Raw genomic sequence first — 23,728 nt, forward strand, 5'->3', positions numbered from 1 at the left:
AGTCGACCCATGGCATCTGGGTCTGTCCCGTAACCTCCTCCTGCCAGCGGGCGGCTCGACACTTCACGTGGCCTTAAACGTTCACCTAGCCTGGCACGAGCGCCGTTGTGACGTCACCGACACTGAGTGGCGAATGGCGCTTGTTGTTGTTGATCCCCTTATAGTTGAGCGATTTTAAACTCGCGGCGAGAGAGAGAACTTCCTCCTCGCCCCGCTTCCCCAAACAGATCCAAACTCTCGCCACTACAGCGCCAGACTGCCCCATGTAGTCCTCCATACCGTGTCAACCCATACGCTTTAAGCCGTATTCTTGTACAGGGAAATTTAGTTTTTAAGTCCATACGGCGTATAGCCGTTTCGTTGTGTGTGTGTTTCTCCTTTGTGATGGGACTTTGTAGGATGAACGTTGAGACCAATAAGGTCTGAATTGGTCTGTAATTAGGTTGGCATTCATAACGGGTTGACAAGTATGATCCTCGTTGCAATAGACTTTCCTACACACCCACCCGTTACACACAACTCGAGGTTATCACATGTTCATCAGTCACAATTCCACTCTCAGTGCGAATATTTTATCAGAATATGTATTTGTACTGGAGGAATCCGAGATGAGCTCTTGTTTTTACAGATGTCCAGTCGTTTAACAGATGGTACAGCTGTGCAATAGCAACTGTAGACTCTTCCCATTCACAGGTTTCGACTGTCCGGTTCCTCAATCACAACTCGAGATCCAACTGATAAATCACCTGCCCCAGACTCTTCTAATGCACGGCTCTAGACTGCCCTTTTCCTCAACTGCAGCGCTAGACTCCTCAAGTTTTCGCTAACTGTTGATTGCACTATGTAAACACGATTTCTGTCCCTGGGTAGTAAGTGTTATTTTTTATTGCTTATGCCTAAAAAGTATAGAAAATGGCTATTATTCTTCATCACAAACTTTGCTTTTGTGACCGGGACTTTACGTGAAGGAATGACACAAATGCACACCACGTTTTCTCATTGAAAATAGGTACATTTCAAAATATCACTGTCCTGGTCACAAAAGCTAAGTTTGTGGGGAATAATAGCCATTTTCTGTACTTTTGAGACATAAGCAATTAGGAAATAACACTTACTACCCAGGAACAAACAAAAAATGTGTTACACAGTGTTATTAATGGAGTGGATTATTAACTTTGCTTTTGTGTCCTGGTTACAAAAGCAAAGCTTGTGGGGAATAATATCCATTTTCTGTACTTTTGAGGCATAAGCAATTAGGAAATAACACTTACTACCCAGGGACAAAATTAGTTTTTTGTTAAATAGTGTTGTCACTTGTTCCTGAGTCGTAGGACCAGACTCTATAAGTATGAAGAATGGCCTAAACAGTATATTCTTTGAATAAGGAAGTTATGATCCTCCTCGCATTTGCAGGGTGGAAACCACACGTTTGTGTTTGGGATAAGGAAACAGGAGTGGCGCAGAAAACTTTTCTTGCTGCATATCTTCCTGGCTTTTTTTGTTACAAAAGCTCCTGTGTTAGTCTTGACGCAGAGTCTCTGTTCTCTGCCACAGGCTCTTATTTCTGGCTTCCCTTGTGCATTCTTGCCCACTTGACACAACTTTATAATGGTCCGTTTAAATAGCTGGGCATTCATTGGTCTTGGTCTCGGATCTGCTACGTTGCCAAGCCACAGTGCTAATGCTGCTGCCTCTGTTGCCGCTGTTGGTGGCAGGGGAAGATGTGGCCAAGCTGCAGAAGCACCTGGCGCTTCTGCGGCAGGAGTACGTGAAACTACAGCAGAAGCTAACGGAAACGGAACGCAGGTGCGCTCACCTGGCGGCCGCGTCGGGCCAGGACGAACGCGCCGACGACTTCATCTCACGGCTGCTCGCGTTCGTCGCAGACCTCTACCGCAGCGAGCTCTACAGGTGAGCGTGTGTTGTTGTCGTCATCATCATCATCGAAAAAATCATCACAGCACTCCTGTTAATCATCAGCCGTGGTCAAGAGTCCCCCTCTCCATCTCCTGCAGAGCGCCGACCGTTATCCATTATTTATACCCTGCCTCCCATGCAGTAGATCTCGAGCTGCCAGAACGAATGTGTGTTTCAGATAATGCTTTGGGAAGGAAGTAATTGCAGACCAAATGCTACGTTCAGAAATACACTATAGACCAGGACTCGGCAAACTGTGGCTCCAGAGCTGCATGCGGCTCTTTAAGGACTGCTTCATGACATTGTTTATTAAGGTCCCACTGTCTCATTCACATGCATTGCGGCTCTTGAAATATCGTTTTTTTAATCAAATTGGTTTGCCGACCCCTGGTATAGACAATATACTCAACAAGAATGTAAAAGTTAAACTATGCTTGCGGGACACACTTCAGTGTCCTGACGAGTAAGACCCAGGACTAGTGTACGTGGTTGTATAATTTCTCAAGCCTGTTTGACAATAAACTTCCAATCATTGACTCACGGACAATTTACTGTATCCAGGTAGGATTTAAGCAAGGCTGGTTTTGACTTTATCAGAAAGCGCCATTGGTGGATGGATTCAATAATATCTTATTTTGGTGTTTAAACAACTGCCTTACCTGTCTATTTACTTTGTAGCAGCTTAGAGTGCTTGGTGTCAGTGTGTACATCTCACCCTCACTGTTTCCAGTGACCTGCAGGTGAAGCTCAAAGAGCAGGCAATGCCAGGACACAAGTTCGTCTTCGCAGCACGCAGCGACCTGTGGAGCATGAGCAGCATGGCCTCCTCCGACACGCTCGACCTGTCGGGTAGGATACGATCCCCAATCGCATTTCACCCTTGTGCTTCCGAATCCCGCATTAACAAATCTGTCAGCCGGGGTGGGGACTTTCAAATTCCTTTGGCGGGCCATATGGTAACACACACCCCAGTCACTCCTGTCACTGCAAGAGACCTCTTACAGTGGCAGAAGTGACTGGGTCTGATGAAATGGGAAACAGCATTGTTGTCAGGTTTAAATTATTCCCCTGTCGTACCAGATTAGTGCAGCTAAGGTGCTTGCAGTGAGGGATACATATTATTTTCCGACTGTTTCGAATTGGTCGGCCTCATTTAGCCACGGGCTGCTTGAAATTAAGTCACAAGCCATGTGTTCCCTACCCTGCTGTAAGCAACAAGGTTTTGATGGGGATGCTGTCCCAAGATAACAACTGACTGTTGATGAGATCCAGAAGGTTACAACCGGTCTAGAGGTTTTTTTTTTACAAATGCTGCTTGATAATATTGGTCTGGAAAGCCAACATACTGCTGGACTAAAACTACTTATATGTGGAGCCCAAATACAGAATTCTGCTTCAGATTTTTTTATCTGCATGTTGCTGCTGATGCTGCTGCTGTGGACACTCCGGTGGCAGGCATCGACGAGGAGGTTGCAGTGGCAATGCTGCGGTGGGTGTACACGGAGGACGTGGATACAGCTGGCAAGGGAGAGGCCTTCCTCACCGAGCTCATGAAGCTAGGCAGTCAATACAAGCTGACGCCATTGCGAGAGCGGTGAGTCGGCACGAGCACTGCCATGCGCGTTCCCGCTAAACGGGTGCTGACGGTGTTTACAGATTGCATGATGGCTCTCGAGGCTCTCGCGGGCTTTTGCTGTAGTCCATAGCATTTTCCACTCTAGTTGTACCTGTAAACGAAGAACCATTGTTTAAATTGACTGATGGGTGAGGGCCTTCTCACGAAATCCTGCAAGTCGGTAATTTAAACGTACTTCACCCTATTGAGTGCTGGTTAGTGAAGGCGAGGAACGCAACAATTGATTTTACTGCACTCTCTTCTGCTGCCCATGATGTAGCTCCGCACCAGTCTATAACATATGTCTTATGCTTCGTGGTCTCCTATCTAAGCATGATACAGACTAAATCCTGCTTGGCTTCAGAGATCTCACAAGATTCTGCGTGATTTGGTTTATAGGCCTATTGTTCAGTTAAACACTAAGGCTTTCGTGATCAATATTCGTAATAAAGGTTTTTGGGGTTAGATCGCGTAAGTATAAATGTGTCGTAACCCTCCACCACCCGACACAGCCAATTAGTAAGGGATTTGTCACATAAACAAATGCCAATTAGTTACTACTTCAGCTCATCGGTGTGTTGGAGAGTAAATCCACAACATTTACAATTTGAGTACAACTTTTCGGTGGTAATTACATCCAGCATCATCGGGCGATTTGCCAGATTAGTTAAGTAATCCACCTGCTTCAGGTCTCTTAAATAGTGCAGGACGACGTCATCATGGAACTAAATCTGCTGTAGAGATTAGAGGCGGAGGAGGGGGGTGATTGTAATTATCTAATAGATTAGTAATCAGTGAATTAGTATGTGTTTCCTCTATAAGGAATTGTTATTGTAAGATGTATTACTTAATGATACGCTTCCAGGCCGCATTAAGCTTGTAGCTGTCAGAGCGGTTAAAATAATTTTTATTTCTCTAAATTTCAATGGATTCTTGAAATATCCTTGGCCAGTCATAATTAGTTTTACACAACATCAATTGAGTGCCCTTGTTGGCAATCATGTTCTGCAACTGCCGACAGTTGTGTTTGAGAGTATTTTATATTTATTTGGTGTTTTTTTTTTATCTTACGCTGATGTTACGTCCCGTCTGTCCAATATAGCATCTGCCACATAAGCAGTGAATCTGATACACACCTTCTGTTGATAACTTAGGCGATTCATCTTTAGTACAAGATACTAGTTATTGAATCTTGTGTACCATGCCAAATCTTACTTTGATGTTTGCTTTTGCAAAACTCGAGCTAATTTGTCAGTTACTCCCGTGATATTTGGTATTTTTATTGTTTTAATAACCTGATCGCTTTCAACAGTATTGCTGTTCGATCTTGGTTTGGCATTCAATGCTCTGTTAATTTGAGCATTGTTGTAGCCATTGAATCGTAGCGCTTCTTTAACATGTTTAATCTCTCTCCTCAGACTTTCACCATCTGACACTGTTTTAGCCCGATGTATGAGCATCTTGATGAGAGAGGATTTCTGTGTGGGGTGATGATGTGAATCTGCATTCAGATAGGCATCATTGTGCGTTCCCTTTCGGTAGACGCTGTGTATTATTTTACCATTTAGGCCACGTACGAGCAAAATATCTAGGAAAGGGAGTGTATACTTTTCGATTTAAAGCTTTCGTGACTGCAATGATTAATCTTCTTTGGTTCTTTCGGTAAAGTCACGTAGAATGAGAATAAAATAATAAATTGATAAAATAAAATAACACAATAATATTCTCACGACGTTTCGGCCACAACACAAGCGGCCTTCATCAGGTGAAGGGACGAGACTGTCTGGTAGGCCACAACACAAGCGGCCTTCATCAGGTGAAGGGACGAGACTGTCTGGTAGGACAGCGTTGTCCTACCAGACAGTCTCGTCCCTTCACCTGATGAAGGCCGCTTGTGTTGTGGCCGAAACGTCGTGAGAATATTATTGTGTTATTTTATCAATTTATTATTTTATTCTCATTCTACGTGACTTTACCGAAAGAACCAAAGAAGGAGTGTATACTCTTTGGTTCTTTCGGTAAAGTCACGTAGTTTGAAAATTAATAGATCAGGTTGTTTCGATCGCAACACAAGCGACCGTCTTCAGGTGAGAGAGAGAAAGCTACTGAAACAAGGTCTTATATAGGCCTGAGATGGGTGCAGCCTCAGGGTAAGAGGGCGGGGCTAGAGATGGCCACTTCCACAGCCTCAGGCAGACCATCTCTAGCCCTGCCCTCTTACCTCCATTTCCATGGTGAACTGGATGGCCGGGTTTTGTGAATTGAGATAATTTAGAAATTAATTAAGTGTATCTTTACCATGTGGCCAGACAACCAAAGTGTCATCTACATATCTAAACCAAAAATATGGTTTTAATGTACTTGAAGCAAGTGCTCTTGCTTAAAAGTTTTCCATTGTACAGATTTGCTATAGCAGGAGGTAAAGAAGAGCCCATTGCTGTTCTTTCCTTTTGTTTAAAGAAATAACTTATCCATAAGAAATGTGTTATTTAGACAAGGGTCAGCTAGTTTTGGAATATAAGAGCCGGGGGGCGGTGTTGGGGTAGGAACCTATAAGCTGGCCGCTCTCTCTACCTGGCAGGTCTGAGAAAGCCATCATGTCCTCGGTGACGGTGAGGAACTGCATCCGCTACTACCAGACGGCCGAGGAGCTGGGTGCCACTTCCCTGCTTAACTACTGCGCGGAGATCATTGCCAGCCACTGGGTATGGTGTTGTGATAGTCCACAACCAGTTTTATTTGGATTGCATTTTATTTTAATTGTGGAACAATAAAATGACACGGTGATCCAATTGGTTGTCAAATAACTGATCGGCATTGAGCCGTGGCTGACACATGGTGTGTGTGTGGGCACAGGATGACCTGCGAGCAGAGGATTTCAGCAGCATAACAGCCCCACTCCTCTACAAGATGTTCAAGTCGAAGACTGACTTCCCGCTGCACCAGGCCATCAAGGCCGAGCGTGAGGACGTCGTGTTTCTCTACCTCATCGAGTACGACTCACAGGTGCTGCCCATCTTTGTTTGTTACCGTCATCATTATCATCAGGATGAGATCAACACTCTCTGGATACGTAGAGTCTGAGTGTTGTGTGTGCGTGTATACAAGGGCAGGGGAACATGGCGAAGTGGATAACGATGTGCTATAAATCTGCAGATATCAGTTTCAGTGCTGCATATTTTAATTTACTATGCCTTAATTGAATACCAGTATGGTGTGTAAACATCACTACTATGTAGACAAAGGCAGACAGGTGTGGTGCTGAACTCGCCACCCCCTCGTCCTCGTGCACCGTTCAAGTCTTCATAGGTGCTGACTAACCGTACTTGCCTTAAGAAACTAAGTAGGTACATATTTATGGTCGCTTATAAACAGGCGTTTTATTCCTACACTTCCACACCCATGTGCCTGCGTGTTGCGTGAAGCTCCCGGACAAGCTGGATGAGGCTGACCTGGCGGGCAAGCTACCGCTGGAGTTGGCGCTGGAGCGGCGGCTGGAGAGCATTGCCACGACGCTCGTGACACACCGCGCCGACGTGGAGCGACCCAACAGCGAGGGCTGCACACTGCTGCACCGTGCCATCACACGCGGTATGCACTGGGTGCGATGGTGGGCATGCCCCCACCATGTGCCATGCAACGTGCTTAATCTTGTCCCATTGGGGTTACGTGTTTAAAATGTTATGCTGGTTCTGCTATCGGCGGCGGTACGTCGTGAGAGGAAGAATCTACTTGGGATCTTTTAGAGCCGTGCAACGCTTCGTTTGCAGTATGGCCCACAGAAATAGATACCACAGAGCTACCATTGAGATCCTTTCAAGTTCTGCACAGTCAGGGCTATCACTCTCCAACCTTCCCAACCACATGAGAGTAATGTTTGCTGCGTGAAAATCAACCCGATATTTTCAGCTTTTTAGAGCTGGAATATAGCCTAAATGATGTGCGAAACTAAATAAAGTGTTGCGTTTTATTTTTTTACGTGCAGTCACTGCTGACCTGCATACAAGCCTTATTGTCGGCGCGATTTGTTTTCCTTTGTGACGTTAAACGACCATGACACGGCAGGCGACGAGTTCTCGGCAGCGTTCCTGATCCGGCACGGGGCGTTTGCCAACGCGGCGACAGTGCTGGGCCAGGAGACGCCTTTGCACCTGGTGTCCTCGCGCTCTGCTCACGAAGCTAGCGGCCCCGGCACCGTGCTCATCGCTAACGCTCTCCTAGAGGCCGGCGCCAACCCCAACACCCAGGATTCCTCTGGCCGGTCCGTACTCCCCATCGTCCTCACATCATTCGTGCTCAGGATCGACCTGGACCTGCTGATGGAGATATGGTGCTGTGGCTGGCACTGCGGTGGCCTGAGGCCAAGGAGGCAGGCTGGCCGAAGGGGCAGATTGGACAGCACTCTCTTAACGGCAACATCCTTCTGCCCTCTTGTCCTTCACCCTGCGGAGCGATTCAATGAATTGGCACAAATCAGGGGCACAATTCGATGCACATTTTTCATTTTTTTGTCTCTTTGTAATCGTCTCATTGGCCTCATATCTCTCTTTTTGTCTCATTTGTACACTTGTTCCATTGGCCTAAATTTAACATTTGCATAAACATTAATATTTTGTTTAAATGTAAAATTATTTTACACTCACAATTATATGCTTGAAATTTGAGTATAAAAATGAATGTTAGTCTAAATCGATGTGTTGTTACATACCTAACCAGCAGCCCTTGATTGAATGAGGACATTGCCTTGTCTAAGAGTTTGAAGTGTCTCTGAGCTCACACATGCAATGAGCAGGACTTGTCCTGAGCCAGTGATGGAGATTCCACATTCCTGTGCTTGGGGCCAGTGTGTTACAACCACAACCACTTGATTTCTCACAAAGCAGTGCATATTTTAACCCTAGGATGCAATCCTGTTTGCAAGAGACCCTGCAATGATGCCTTGGGTTTATATATCGTAGGCTCTTGCTTGACCTTGTGCAACACATTTAAAATCGAATTACTTAAAGGAATCTATGAGTGATCTGTTGTAAGCAGGCGCACGTGATTGCTTGTATGGGTTTTCCAGACCGAACCTCCGGAACAGTGTATAGCATTTCAGGTTTGCATCCTAGGCTTAATGGTCCCTGAGGGATGTAGGTTGAATTTGATCTATGACCAGGATTTACACTTGTGACCTCCCATTTATGATTCGGACACTGTTGCGTTGCAACTTTGGCGCATCCTGTTAAGGGCGGCATCGTTTTAATCACCCGTACTGTGCCTTGAAATATGAATGAACGCAGTGGCCATTATCGTGCGTTAATGGTAAGTGGCAGCGCTGAGATATTCAAGCTATTGCTTGTGGCGAAGCTGTAATGCAAGGGTGGGGGAAATGTTTCCTTACTGAGGGCCGCCGAATAGGACGTTCAGATACTTTTGGTGGGCCACATATCTTGTTGATGGTAAACTTTGATCACGCGACGGTTGTATGCATATGCTTTTTGCACAAAACTGCATGTAAGACATGTCACTGAGCACGCTGCAATTAGCACTGCACTGCTGGCAGACCAAAACATTCTGCTCCAGTACCCAGTCAGTGCAGCTAAGATGGATAAATATCGTTTGCGGGTTTTTTTTCAAGTAGTATGCCTCATGTGGCCCCGGGGCATATGAAATGAAGTCGCACACCATAGGTTCCCTGCCCTAACGGATGTGGCGCCTCACGGGTGATGTGGAAGGAGTGTAATCTTCAATGCTGTGCCTGGGCCCCTATGGGGGTTGTTGATGATACTCGACCAGTCTACCATTCGCATCGATTTTGCCGATGTGTCATTGATTTTGTCCAGGATGAGAGATGGGAAGAGCCTAACAAAAAAACACACCATGAAAGGCGATGCATGCACTGTATCATGAAACATTAACTCATCACCAGTCATAGCAGCATCTCATTGATACTATTAGGGGTGTAGTCACACATCAATCCATACTGAATCTTAAACCAATGTATTATTGGTTAACTTCACCCCTTCAGCCTCTAAGAGGTACTTCACCACTCTTCAAATAACAATTAGTTCCTGAATCAAATCACTACCTTGAACTGCTGTTCCACTCATTCATATTATAAATTCACTGAGTATTTTTTTTGTATTCAGGAATAACATAACAAAGTCATAATTGTAAATGTGGAAGAAGCGTAGTGCTGTCGGCTCCAGTCGCGTGTGTGAACTCCAGAACATGACCTGGACTGGGAGTTTCATTCAGAGGAGAGTATGGTGCCCCTGAGCTTGTCCAAACACCGATATCGAGTTACGATGTTGGACTGCCACAAGGGTTTGTACTTGTGCAGGTGTTGATTAAAGAGCTTGTTTGATTTGTCTCTCCTCTCCCCGGGTAACAGGACGCCTCTACACAGAGCGATCGTGGCTGAGAATGAAGCTGTCTTCAGCCTCCTGCTGCAGTGCAAGCAGTAAGCCGTATGTTTGAATTTCCATTTTTTTTTAAAGTAGTTTAGACCGAGGTGGCCGGGTATCTCAAGACGCCAGAGTGCTAAGCTGACCGTTGAAAACCTAGGTTCCAATCCAGGTAGCTTCCTTTGATTAAATCGGTTATTGGTATAATAAGTTTATGGTTTGAGCCTAATTACCAATATTCCCCATAACTGCACCAATGAACTTAAAGGAGATGCAACCCAATAAAACAGCTGTTGTCCATACACATTCAAGCTGTCTATCCGTGGCTGTTCAACACAAGTTTGAAGTTTATTTAATGAGAAACAAATGATTTTGAAATCACAGTTGTAAATAATTGCAGTTCAGTGCATCCTTCCATTGGAAGCCTTGACCTTGCCTTGCGCTTGTCGCAGCTGTTGCCGTTGTTATTGGTGCCTCCAGTTGTCCACCCGTCATTTGTGCCCAGGATCGACCTGGAGCTGCGTAACCGTGACGGGGACACGGCACTGTGGCTGGCGCTGCGATGCCCCGTGGCCGAGGAGCCAGGCTGGCCGGAGGGGCAGGCCGGGCAGCACGCCCTCAACGGCGATGCCTTCTCGTCCCAGTGCTTGGCTGCTCGGCTCATTGCTAGGGGCAGCAACGCCGATGCGTCTGACATCAAAACCGGTGCGCGACAGGGATCAAAGAGAAAGACTTGTTTTAATACTGGGAGTTTAACTTAGGTTGGTAATGGTGGTTATCCAAAGCACATCTCTCCGATGTGTTTTTGGGTTGTGCCGCATGGTGTTCGGCATGATAGCAAGTTCCTGAACATGGAGCAAAACATTGTACGGGTTGCCGATTGACACGCTTCACAACTCAAAAAAACGTTAAGGAGATCTATGCATCACCACCGCAAAAACCTACGCTAATAAAATTCGTGATCTGATCCCATCTGTGAAGGATGTGATCCCTGACATGCAATACCCCGGTGTCTACAAACTAAGTTGTGCCTGCGACAGTAACATTGGAGAAACGAAGCGACATGCGTTCGTGAACACAAGGCGGATCTGAAAAACGGTAGGAGTAATACCTCTGCCGTAGGTGATCATTGTTTTAACGCTGTGGGCACACGTGAAATTGGTTTCTCCAAGACAAAGGTACTATGCAAACCCACTGGCTATCAACAAAGATTTGTTCATGAAGCCATAGAGATATATAAACACAGACACAATTTCAACCAAGAAGATGGATACAAACTGAGCAATCATTGGAAGGATGTTATTAACCAGGTAAAGTCATAACTGGCTGTGATGCTTCCATCCTACCTGCCGATGTTAACAGTTATCTCCGACTCTGAGTTACATTACCTTGTTAAATGTCTTTACATTAACAGGCTAAATGTCTCACTAACATAGCCGCTGCTTCCCTTTTCCTCGATGTGGTGGTGGCTCTCGTTGTTTAATAGGCTGAATGTGTCTCATTAACACAGCCGCTGCTGCGGGAGCCATCTCACATTGACATGCTAATCTCTAATCTCTAGCAATACAATGGCCGAGGTATATTACTTGTAAATTCCATCTCTAGCCCTGCCCACTTACCCTTGGGTTGTACCCATCTCAAACCTATATAACCTCTTACTGCAGTAGTTATCTCGCTATATTTATCCTGCCTCAGCAGTTCGCCTGCTGTATTTTTTCACCTGAAGACGATTGCTTGTGTTGCGATCGAAACGTCGTGATTTTTTCAAATCATTTTTCTATCTACGTGACTTTACCGCAAGACCCAAAGACTACGCAGTAGTGTTTGGAGAATACACCAATCAGTCATCACTGGATGCTACAAAGGGCTTACAAAAATGCATCTTTGCGTGAGATCTAAAGCACAGATTCGTGTACCTGCACTTCCTCCCTGTTGTGCAGGTAATAGCCTGCTGCAGCGGGCAGCAGCAGCAGGCAGCGAGTCAGCCACGCTTTTCCTGGTGGCTCATGGAGCCTCCATCAACCACACCAACTCCAGGGTGAGGACATGCGCCATGCTCTCATGCAGTCTAACTGCTGCAGCGAATAGGAATAGGTTTTTATGGACTGGGGTTGTCGTCTTGTTAATGGGCATGCCATTTCCATGCATGTGAACAGTGTGGGATAGAGTTTGCGTTAGCGACGTGGTTAGTGCTATGGCAGCATGATTCCAGTGCAGTGGTTTTCACACCAATCAGGGGTAAATCTACAGACCTTTTATAATTGGTCGATTAGTAGATTACTACGCTCATGATAAATGTTAGGTTATCTGCAAATCATTTTCTAATTTCACCTTTCGCTTAGTGGAATTCATAAGAAAGAACAAACCAACATTACAAACGGGACAGAACGTAAGAAACAAATACTTGATTGGAATCGTGACCTCTAATCGTGACAGTTCATTGAATCACAGTGGGTAAGAAATATTACCTACTTGTAAACAAATCCTCCACCTGTACATAATCGAAAATTACAAATGTAAAATGTGTTCCTCCACCTGTACATAATCGAAAATTACAAATGTAAAATGTGTTTTGCATCGTCTCACAGGGGGAAACGCCGCTCCACACGGCATGCCACTTCGGCCTGGCGCAGCTCACAGCCGAACTGCTGCACCGCGGCGCCAACCCCAACGCTCAAACCGGGCCCGCATATGCACCGAGTCAGAGTCAGACACCAAGCCTGGTGCCGGTGATGGACAGGGAGTGCGGGCAAGCAGAAGGGGAGACTTTGAGCGATGCTGCCGCGGTTAAGGGTCCGGGGTCAGATGACGAGATGCACGCGCAGACGCCGCTTCACCTCGCGATTTACCACAACCACCCAGAGGTGGTGGCAGTCTTCCTGGAGCAAAAAGGTACGCCACAGTGCCGTGCAGGAAGAGATTGTTTGACACGTTAGAGCAGTGACCCTGTGGTTGTGCAGCCATTTAGTGTCATTTTATACAAAAACATTAGAGTGGCAGCACCTGCACGATTTTTCTATTTCATAAATGATAGATGCAAGCCATTGATGATGTTCGTATCACATATCCGTAACAATTATGCAGATACATTTTGCAGACTTTCTGCTGATGGGTGTTCATGAATGTTTCGTCTAACATTTGTTGCTGTTCTCTCACTGTTCAGCAAATGCGCTGAATGGTGTAAACAACTTGCAGATCATCCCGGACTTTAGCCTGAAGGACTCGAAGGAGCAGACTGTGCTGGGATTAGCCCTGTGGACCGGTGAGTCTCGTGAAACACAGGCCCCGCCATGGTCATACACCTGTTCCATTTCTGCTTTGGGAACTTAGGGTTGGTCTGAGGCTTGCGGCTAGGATTGTCATGTCAGAGTCTTGTGCTCCATGCGCCGTTTTTCCGGTGCTTATCCTTGTGTCATGGTTTAGGAATGCACAAGATCGCGGCCCAGCTGCTTGGCTCAGGAGCGGCGATCAACGAGCGCTCGTCGGACGGGCAGACCCTGCTCCACGCCGCCATCCTCAAGCGCAACAGCGACGGCGCTCTCTTTCTGCTGGAGCACAACGCCGACATCAACATTCGGTGAGGGCCCGGGTGGCACCATGCCGACAGCGGTGTTTGCGGCAAACGATACATTAATAATAATAATATTGTTCGTAATTAATTGGTGGATAATTGAGCCAGTATCGTGTCAGAGCACATATCAGGCCCTGCTGAGAGCTTGGTTTGGACCGATCCTGGATTCAACTCAGCTGTCTTGCCTTTGTGTGCGTGCGTCCCTCCCCCGTCGCGGCGCCTGCGATGCTACAGCACGGCGGAGGGGCAGACGCCGCTGCAGCTCGCCATACGCCAGCAGCTGCCCCTGGTGGTGGACGCTCTGTGCACGCGCGGCGCCGACATGACCGTGCGCGACCCCGCCGGGGACCCCCCGCTCTGGGTGGCGCTGCAGGGGGGCAACGACGACATCGCTTCCACCCTGGTATCTGCCGTCGCTGTGTGATGGTTCCTCCCCCGCTGTAGCAGTCATGGGGGTTATTTGACTATACTTTTACCACGTTGGTCAGTGTGGGTTGGTGAACGCGGAGATCATAGACGTGGAAACGTAGAGTACAGTGGTTCTCAACCCGTGGAAGACAGCCCCACGTAAGCCTCGCATATGAAACCTTTCAGGGAGGGCGCAGACTGCGGCATGGATATCAGAACTTTCGAAGGAGAATTAGGAGAAAGACATTTTGAAAACAAAACACGCAAATACACAAAATGAAACAAATACCTTACGACGACGTGTGATCTCTCTGCGTTGCAGCCTTGGTAACCTTAGTTGTGTTTTGGGGCTTGTGGGGAGGGGGGTTCACAGGGACCCAGTGGTCTTGATTGGGTGGCCCCCATATGAATAAGGTTGAGAACCACTGCAGTAGTACACCAGTATATGTTGCTGCACTGCCCTCTGCTGCCACCATGTAGCCCTCAGCTCTATGTCGACCTGTTCAAGAATAGTGGTCATTTCAAGATATGAGATAGAGCAGATTACGGGTGACTTCAATGCTGGTCATTTTAATAAAGGCAACAGCAATTATTGCTGCTGCTGCTGATAAGATGGCTATTTCACCAGTGAAGGATAATCAGTGGTCTCCGGCCCCATGGTGAGCACGCAGGCAGTCCTGCATGTGACCTGTGCCCGTGTTCCGCTGTGTGCCCAGGTGCGACATGGCTGTGATTCCACCTGCTGGGGCCCCGGGCCAGGAGGCTGCCAGCAGACCCTGCTGCACCGCGCCATTGATGAAAACAATGAGAAGATCGCCTGCTTCCTGATCCGCAGGTGCGGGTTTGCTTACCCATGCCTTCCCTTGCCCATGTCGCGTCATTGCACAACATCAGGCAGGAGAATTATATCTCAATAAAATATTATAGCAGCATTTGTGCTTTATTCATGTACGTATTTGGCTGCTATAAATTTCCACGTGATACACCACTTCATTGAGCTATCATTTATGGCCAGGTCGCTTCTGAAAAAGAGCTTTATAGCTCAGTGGGCCTTACCTGGTGAATTAAAAATAGTTTTAGTTTCGTTTAAGTGCCTGGCATTGAGGTCAAAAGTGTCCCATCGTTCATCCCAGGTCTCCCTCGCTGAAGAGACTTGTCTCACTATGGTGCTCACCTGGATGGATACAATGAGCTGCAATTGCTGCTAGAGGGCAGTGCAGCAATATTAATTGTTCTATTGTACTGTTCTTCTGTCCCTACACCATCCTGCACAATCCAGCATGGTGAAGTATGGTCAAACAAGATTGCTCTGCGATGTTGAATTTGGTGCTTTGCGTTTGTGCCCATACCAAGCAGAGATGGGCGAAATATACTGGAGTAATGTTTAGTTGACGCAAATAATCAATTTACCATGGCTCACGTAATTTAGCCACAAATTACCTTCGTTGTGTTTTTGAAACGCCAATTGCATACGTCAATTACGTGTAATTTAGTTACTGCCCGTCTCTGCCCACGTGTAAAGTGATTGTGATCGAGACGGCCCAAGGCGACCGGGCCTCAAGGGCGAAGGTCAAGAGGAGGCGCGTGACGGACAGACTCCGCTGCACCTGGCGGCCACGTGGGGCCTGGAGGAGGTGGTGCAGTGTCTACTGGAGTACAGAGCCAATGTGAACATGCAGGTGTGTGTGGTGGGCTTGTGGGGATTAACCAAGAGCTATTTTTCTTGTGGTCGATTATTCCAGTCTGCAATCACGCCAGACTTAGTTTGAACTTCCACTTGTGAAGGCAGTGGGTTGATCTGCCATGAGATGTGCGGACAGCAAGATAATGAATTGTCATCATTCAGCGTTGTGATTGATTCAATAATTGATTATTTTTCATGTATAAATTCGATACACGTATCGTGAAACTAAGTATTTATTTTAATCTGCGTGGCATGCCTAGTGCATTGTTTGCGGGTGTGCGTGATACTGGCGCTGTTGAGTTGAGCTGCTAAGCCTTTCGGTCTCTAGGTTATTGGGTGCAATTCTCATGTTGGTGGAGGATTATTTAAGGCTTGTGACATGCTCCATCTAGGAGTTTTTCCATTAGCGCCGCCAAGACAAGAGTGTCCTACCATGGCCGTGTGTCCCTCTGGCAACATTTTAATTGGAAAAATAGGGACAAATGCATGCTCTCTTCACTTAAAGTGAGTCTTTTTGTTGACTCCTCGGTGAAGAATGATATAACTTAAAATAGCCTCTTAAGTAAACATTTTATATTGATTATTCCATTCACATGATAAGTAAAGAGATCCATTAATATACTGTGCTAAGTTATTCGGTGATGTGGGCTGGCAGATGTTCTCCGCTGGAGCTCTGTTAAGGATTAAAGTGCTGCTGTGTAAATTGTGTCTGCAGCATATTGGCAGAAGTTGAAAAAGTGACACAATGTGTCTCAAATTCTTGTTTCGATCGCAATACAAGCGATCGAAACGTCGTGGGTTTTTTGCTTTTAATTTAGATTTTTGTTTGCTATCTACGTGACTTTACCGAAACAACCAAGAATATGAATTCCTGTAGTCACGAAAGTTTTAAGTCTAAATGTGTCTCAACTCAATGAATGAAAGTGTGAGATTGTTTTGCGATGCGTCATACCAGATGACGTTGCACTCCATCAATCAATACACGTGACGGCACAATTTACCGTGTCTGTTGACATGGTGGGGGGAGTCCTTCATCTAGCAGTGGATTGGCAAGGGGCCGTACGTTACGTTAATTATTTTCACAAGTTTAAATTATTGTTAAGATTTTACCGCCCGTGACGTATTGCAGGATGCTGAGGGCCGCACACCCTTGCACATCGCCATCAGCAACCAGCACGATGTCATCATCGCATTGCTGCTGTCCCACCCTGAGCTGCGGCTGGGTGCTCGTGACCGCCAAGGTCAGACGCCATTTGCCTGCGCCATGACGTACAAGAACAATCGTGCTGCAGACGCCATCCTCAAGCGCGAGCCCACCGCCGCTGAGCAGGTGAGTGCACCAACGCAGCAGCCCCCGCCGGTTAATACAATCTTGAGATTAGAGATGGGCACTTTAATTATACAAGTAATTTATTTCTCTTTAGAATATCGAATTGATTATTCAACTGGATGCTGCCTTAACAGACTAGAATTCATTCCAGAGGTCGCCCGTTCAATTCTATATGCCCCTTTGGCAGTTGAAACAATGTGGTCGGATAAAATGTAGCTTTTCCTACTTCTTCCAAAACGTTTGAAAGAAAGTAAATTTCTAAATAAAACAGTCTAATTTTTACGAAACTTGACACGCGCCTCGATTCAGGTCGACAACAAGGGACGCAACTTCCTGCACGTGGCGGTGCAAAACTCGGACATCGAGAGCGTCCTGTTCCTCATCAGCGTGAGCGCCAACGTGAACTCGCGCGTGCAGGATTCCACGGGCCTCACGCCGCTGCACCTCGCAACACAGGGCGGCTCCGAGATCATCGTGCGCAACTTGGTACGCCCACTGCGTCGTGGCACAATCCCTCCCCCCCCCCACCCCCACTTACTACCGTGTGGGTGGCCATGTGCCCGCCGGTGCTTTAGTGCGCACACCCCCACTTGGTGCTCGTGGACCTCGTAAGGGCCGTGACAAGTGCAGGTTAAATTAAGAGCAGCAAACACGAGGGGGCAGGACTGTTGTGTTTGTGGAGCAGAGGAATTATATTAATTAGGCATGTAATAATTCCTGCAATTCAATGGATTGTCAAGATTCTGGTTCACAATTCAATTCAAGATTTAAAATATATATGTATACCATCTCATTTCAATTTAAAATTAAAACAAATAGAATAAACGCAGTGTTTATTATTACATGGATTTGCGATCGTTATGTATTTTTTCCCAAACTAAAGATAGGAACATTGTGGAGGGCACAGCCGGTGTGGTGTTTTGGAATGTTTAAGGTTGTGGCATTGTGTGCGCCGGTCTGTGTCGTTGCGTTGCCGTCCGTCGGTGCAGCTGCTGGCGGGAGCGAACGTACGCGAGCTGACCAAGAACCGGCAGACGGCGCTTCACTTGGCAGCGCAGCTGGACCTGCCGTCCATCTGCTCTGTGCTGATTGAGAACAGCACCGACTTTAGCGCCTGTGACGACAACGGCAACAACGGTGAGGGCACGGTGACACATGATCATTGTCGTTGCTGCCCCATTGCTGTACTGTCATCACCTGGCTACTTGACAGCCGCAAGCCTACAATACTTGGTTTTCCCAGGCCGTTTCCCATCCAGGTGTTAACCAGGCTCAATGATGCTTAGCCTAAGAGATCTGATGAGATCAGTCGCATTCAGGGTGATTTACTTGTCGGTGAAAATGCTCACAAGAATGCTCGCTTGTTCACGAAGCTTGAATGCTGCATAATACCTTACTTCCACTACAAGCCAACAGGTAAGCATATTCACAAGTAATATAAACATGCGGCCAATATCATTAATATTTATTTGGTTTTACATTGGTTTAGATTGAAACTGATGAGAAATTTCACTTGTGCGTTCAGCAAGCAACGTTTCAGTTTCTATGAAAACCGAAAAGTGCAGGCACTTTGCGTGGTACCGCTGAAGAGGGGGTGGGGTTTTTAGGAGTCCTGTGCATGCTGTACTAGCGCATTAATACTCTCCTCCTCGCCGTCGGTTTTCCAGCGCTGCACCTCGCTGTCATGCACGGCCGCCTCAACGTGGTCCGCGTCCTCCTCACTGAGTCCAGCATCGACGCTGAAGCCTTCAACTTGCGGTGAGAAACACAGACGCCCTCCTCCCCACCAATAGCCCGCTCCCCAAATCGGACTTACCTGGCCGCGCTGGCTTTGGAGCCTCCACGCTCCCACTTTGCGTGATTCCATGCCATGTGGCGGCTGTTTATGCGCAGAGGCCAGAGCCCCATGCACGTGCTGGGCCAGTACGGCAAGGAGAATGCGGCTGCCATTTTCGAGCTCTTTCTCGAGTGCATGCCGGAGTATCCACTGGACAAGCCGGACATTGAGGGCCACACGGGTGAGCACGTTTAATGCCTCAATGCTACTCATTCAGCTCTTCCTTAGCAGACTACGGTCATGCGTTAGTGGTGGGTAAGGGGGTGGGTGGGGGTCATTGTGGGTGGCTGTCCTGCGTGCCACAAACACAACAGTTGCAAGTGTTGTACATAAAGTGGATGTGGTGAGAACTAATTACATTGATGAGAACCTTTCCACAACCTTAGCCTGCAGTCATCTACAAGTAAGGACAAAACTCTCCCATGTAACCTACATAGATAGTTGGGGCAAGCTCTGTTTGCAAGCACATACTAAGGTCTGCAAAGTGCACAAGGGAGTGGTTTGGTCATCACCACACCTGACTGTCTTTCTCTTGGTAGTGCTGATATTTACACAGTGCACTAGCTATTTAATGCTGCGTCCACTTAGAGGAGTCTCCGAACTATTTGAAATATTTCCCACTGATTAAAGCTTTAACTGAGAATCAAAATTTGGTTGCTAAGATTCGGAATGGAGTGTGCAAACCGTTATTCCTCTATTTCCCACAGTTTACACACGCACTACACACACACTCAATGCAGTTTGTGCAACTAGGGCAGCTGCCCCACAACACTAAGGCGTCATTGACAGCGATCGGATTCAGCACTGCTCAGAATGCTTAAGATGTGGCATTCCCATCATTCAGCTGTTCACCAACCCCAGCATGAGAACAGCTGAGCGGTTTAATGATTGCATGGTCATGGCGCGCAGTTCTGCTGTTGGCGTACATGAAGGGCAACGGGAACCTTTGCCGCGCCGTGGTGCGGGCGGGCGCGCGCCTCGGCCTTACGAACTCGCAGGGAGTAAACATCTTCAACTACCAGGTCGCCACCAAGCAGCTTCTCTTCCGTCTACTCGGTATGAAGAAAACCTAACTCATTGTGCAGCAGACTTGCTCGTATTCACCTTTCTCCGCATTCATAATGACTGTGATTTGCTGTAGGTGTAAGTAATTTTTTTGTTGGAACAGTAGGAGGCACAGGTGGTGCATCTGCCGGTCATCTCAGTCGGTCAACCCATGGCACCTGGGTCTGTCCCGTAACCTCCTGCCAGCGGGCATTCAACTACACCTGGCCTTAGCGTGGCACAAGTGCCATGGTGATGTCACGGCCACTTAGTGGCGAATGGCGGTTGTTGTTGTGTAAGTAATTATTTCTGAACTGGTGGGCTGTGCCACCCCGGTGTCATCCCTGGGCAGACATGCTGTCCAAGGAGCCTCCATGGTGCGATGGTTCTAACTGCTACGAGTGTGCGGCCAAGTTTGGAGTGACTACGCGCAAGCACCACTGGTGAGTCTTTCGTAACCAGTGTTAATTTAGTCGATAGACAATCCGTGGAGTTTTTGTCAAGTCTAAGTCTGTGGATTTAATTTAGTCATTAAATGGTGACTAACACTGACTACAATATTAATTCAGTCAGAGTTTATCTTGTGGTAGAGAGTGTGGATGCTAAGGGTAGGAAGTATGGAGTGGGAGCAGAGAGAGAGAGAGAGACAGGAGATTTTGTGAATGCACTAACCTGTGACTTTGTTTTTACGTGTGTTCCCACCACAGCCGGCATTGCGGCCGACTTCTGTGCAACCGCTGCTCGGCCAAAGAAATTCCCATCATTAAATTCGACCTCAACAAGCCTGTGCGCGTTTGCGACATCTGCTTTGACGTGCTGACGCTTGGTGGCGTCTCCTAGCAAAGCCCCTCTTCCAATAACCACTGTTCTCCACAGCATTACCCCCACTCCGCCAAGCCTCCTGCCCAACCCCTCTCCCTTGCCAACAACACTTCTTCCATTCCAGCTGTCCCCTAACCTTGCTTACTATTGTAAGAGCCATACTAGTGGGTGTCTGTGTGCCACCAGCATCCCGCCACACTGCCCGCTGCTTAAAGCTGCTAGTCGCTAGTATGCTGCGGCATGTGCCTGGGCACACAGTGATGTATAGTGCAGACTTTTTTCAGCCAGGATGTTGACAGCCTGTGCAATCGTCCCATGCTCAGGCCTCCTCTCTAACACCGTCTTCAGCCTCATTGTCTCTGTAAAGAGAGAGACCAGTGTTTGTAATTATGTTTTTGCATTCCAGTTGAGTGCCCTGTAGGTCCAGTGGCATGATGGGTATCAAATGAACTCGGAGTGATAGCATTCACAGCTGTTTCTCTTTGATCACGTAGTGTGATGGAGGCACAGTTTAGGTGTGGGAATCTGCTGTGGTACACCGCACATGTACTTCCTACGCACAAACCACTCCCTTTGAACTGTCTTAACTTAGAATGAGCTGTTGTTGCAGGCTTGAGATGACCTAACTAACCCTTACACCAATTGTAGCCTGAAGTAACCTGATCAGTCACTTAAGTGCTAATGTTGCTTTGGTAAACAATGGTAACAGCGGTAAGCACTATCATGTATGAGAATGCAACTAAGCTGCAGTAAGCAGATTTGCTTGAAATCTCTGTAAAGCTGAACCAATTTGTAGTGACGTTTTGCAACCTTGAATCACGTTCGGATGGCGACCGTATTAACACTAATAGCGTAACAGTACTGTACTCTACTTCCACTTTTAGTCAGGGTTGCATCTGGGTGGGTGTGCCCCTGTGAGCCACCGATAACCTCATCATGACAAAGAGTTGCGTTTTCATGCAAGGATGACCCTCTTCACAGAAAGCCTATGACGGCATTGCACCTCCGATTAGCATGGTTGGCTACGTATGGTGGGAAAGAAGTTCAACATCCATACATGTGCAAGCAGTTTTGGGCAGAAATGGCTGGAATGGTGATTAGCTATTTGTTTGAATCTGCTCATTGCACACTGCTGTGATCTTTTCATGTAATCGGTGTCAGACTGTCGTGTGTGTGTCTTCTGAAATTCACTGTTAGCGCTGTACCATGTTCTACATTTAAAAAGCAGGTCCAGGCTGATCGACACCACGGCTCAATGATACACAAACCAGAAATGATTGGAAGGTGATTCCGCTGTCCCGTTGTCAAATTTTGGATCGGCTCCGTTTCAACCACGAATCAAATTGATATTGAATCATTTCCGTACTTTAGCTCATCAAAATGTTGCCAATCTTGTGCTTCGCTTTTGTCGTGTACGGCACACTAGCCAGTGTTTTGCAAAGTGACACTTTGATAATACTTTCAATGGAGGACTGATCACACATCATGATTACCCCCCATACAAACGGCACAATAAAACCACGTGGCTTGTGTGTTCTACCTCGTAGATTGAATTTCCAATACAATAATTGATAACCCAGCTGTGTTTTTTTATATCTTAAACTATAAATCTCGGCACAATTAAAAAGAAATTTACTGTGAAAAAATTTTTGCAAATCTATTTGTGAGTAACTTTGGTGGCCCCTTCGGATGCAGTGTCTTGCTATAACTGCTCTGGCCATCCTCAGACCCCAGGACTCGCCCGATGACACTACCCTAACTCTGGCTACCATCGCCTGTGGGGGGATCATCAGTCTGCTGGGGAGGCACACCACCGATAGCCGAGGGTGGGCTGCACTGCACTGTGATGTATCCCCCCCACTCTAGAAATGCTGCTCCATCTTAAAAATTCTGAAAATATTTTGTGATTGTCATCTTCAGGGTGACGTGGGTAAATGTTATAAATAAACTTTGTTTTTGTGTTATTGATGAAGGTCGCACATTTTGCAGATGGCTGAAATGGTGAGATAAGCCTTGGCTCAAGGAGGGACCACCCTACCCCACTCCCCTCCTAACCACCTCCCCTCGCCGATGAACTGTTCTGCAGAAATATGAACTCCCTACGTCAACCCAAAGAAACTAATTTTTTTAATTCTGTAATTGCGAAATCTCGCCCATCTGACCACCATACATAGTGTGTTATGGGCTGCTGGGCTACGCTGCTGGGCAGGCAACAAAATGGTCGATGAGCCTGTACTTGTATGCTGCTACTTCTTTGCCCCCCGCCTCTCGCCAACCCCCTTTGACCAGCGTGGTAAAGTATGATAAAAGAACCTCCAACAATTTGCATGGCATGGGGAGGGCCTTCAGCTGTGGATTAACAAAAGGCTGTATGTGTCAACAAGATACGATCTCATTCGCACTAATGCTCTGAAAATGGTTCTATTCCAATGTAACTGGCAAACAATGTTCGTACACAAACTATGTTGCACTCTTGGGTTAAAGCACAAATATAATTCCGTTCTGTCTTCACATATATAAACTAGTTTTAGTCCATCAGCCTCTTGGCGTTGCAGACAATATCAAGTATTATTTGTTGAAGAAAACCGGACCGGTTTTGACCTGATGTACTCAACTGTTATATATCCCGTATGTGGAGACAGAAAGGAGTTCTGTTTATATTTTCAGCTGCTAATATGTCAACCCGGTAGCTTTGTAAAAGAGCAAACTGTGGCTGGAGCCACTGTCAGTGAGTGCAGGTATTGTTTGAAGCAACTTCTTGGGTTGACGGCCGGTAGTTGCTGTATTTGAAGTGCCAGGCAGAGAAGACTTACGCAACTAACACTCGGATTCTTTAAACTGTGCGTGGTTGCTGTATTGACAAGTAGTATTTCTAATGTTTGTTTATTCCAAGAATAATGAGTTTGCACTTGTATAAACCATGATATGTTTTTGTTGCGATTTGTATTTTTTTGTTGTCCAATGTAGCTGATTTATATGTAACCGTTAACAGAGAGACACTGCATAAATTGATTTTATGACTCAAGTTGTGCGTTCATTGGCATTTACACCCCACCTGGGCAGGGGCTTTTGTCGGCCCTCCGTCCCTGTGAATGTTTGCTTATGGGGATCG

The 23,728-nt window shown here is 46.7% G+C and overlaps 1 protein-coding gene across 1 annotated transcript in view; it reads left to right on the plus strand.

The window, feature by feature from the left end:
- ANKFY1 (ankyrin repeat and FYVE domain containing 1) overlaps nt 1-23,641 on the plus strand; it is a 24,635-nt gene extending 994 nt beyond the window's left edge. The window contains exons 2-25 of the mRNA XM_032967478.2: nt 1,716-1,911; nt 2,648-2,766; nt 3,373-3,511; nt 6,114-6,237; nt 6,389-6,538; nt 6,958-7,123; nt 7,598-7,793; nt 9,909-9,977; nt 10,427-10,626; nt 11,862-11,959; nt 12,510-12,813; nt 13,085-13,183; nt 13,345-13,498; nt 13,727-13,895; nt 14,617-14,735; nt 15,423-15,579; nt 16,714-16,914; nt 17,224-17,400; nt 17,904-18,051; nt 18,581-18,671; nt 18,807-18,931; nt 19,660-19,806; nt 20,147-20,237; nt 20,502-23,641. Coding sequence (XP_032823369.2) covers nt 1,716-1,911; nt 2,648-2,766; nt 3,373-3,511; nt 6,114-6,237; nt 6,389-6,538; nt 6,958-7,123; nt 7,598-7,793; nt 9,909-9,977; nt 10,427-10,626; nt 11,862-11,959; nt 12,510-12,813; nt 13,085-13,183; nt 13,345-13,498; nt 13,727-13,895; nt 14,617-14,735; nt 15,423-15,579; nt 16,714-16,914; nt 17,224-17,400; nt 17,904-18,051; nt 18,581-18,671; nt 18,807-18,931; nt 19,660-19,806; nt 20,147-20,237; nt 20,502-20,634 — 3,572 coding nt within the window. The 3' untranslated portion in view covers nt 20,635-23,641. The remainder of the gene's footprint in view (nt 1-1,715; nt 1,912-2,647; nt 2,767-3,372; nt 3,512-6,113; nt 6,238-6,388; nt 6,539-6,957; nt 7,124-7,597; nt 7,794-9,908; nt 9,978-10,426; nt 10,627-11,861; nt 11,960-12,509; nt 12,814-13,084; nt 13,184-13,344; nt 13,499-13,726; nt 13,896-14,616; nt 14,736-15,422; nt 15,580-16,713; nt 16,915-17,223; nt 17,401-17,903; nt 18,052-18,580; nt 18,672-18,806; nt 18,932-19,659; nt 19,807-20,146; nt 20,238-20,501) is intronic.
- The last annotated feature ends 87 nt before the right edge of the window (nt 23,642-23,728 follow it).

This window comes from Petromyzon marinus, chromosome 38 (assembly GCF_048934315.1).
Source record: "Petromyzon marinus isolate PM22_M1 ecotype Great Lakes invasive population chromosome 38, UKy_Petmar_22M1.pri1.0, whole genome shotgun sequence".
NCBI classification, from domain to species: Eukaryota; Metazoa; Chordata; class Hyperoartia; order Petromyzontiformes; family Petromyzontidae; genus Petromyzon; species Petromyzon marinus.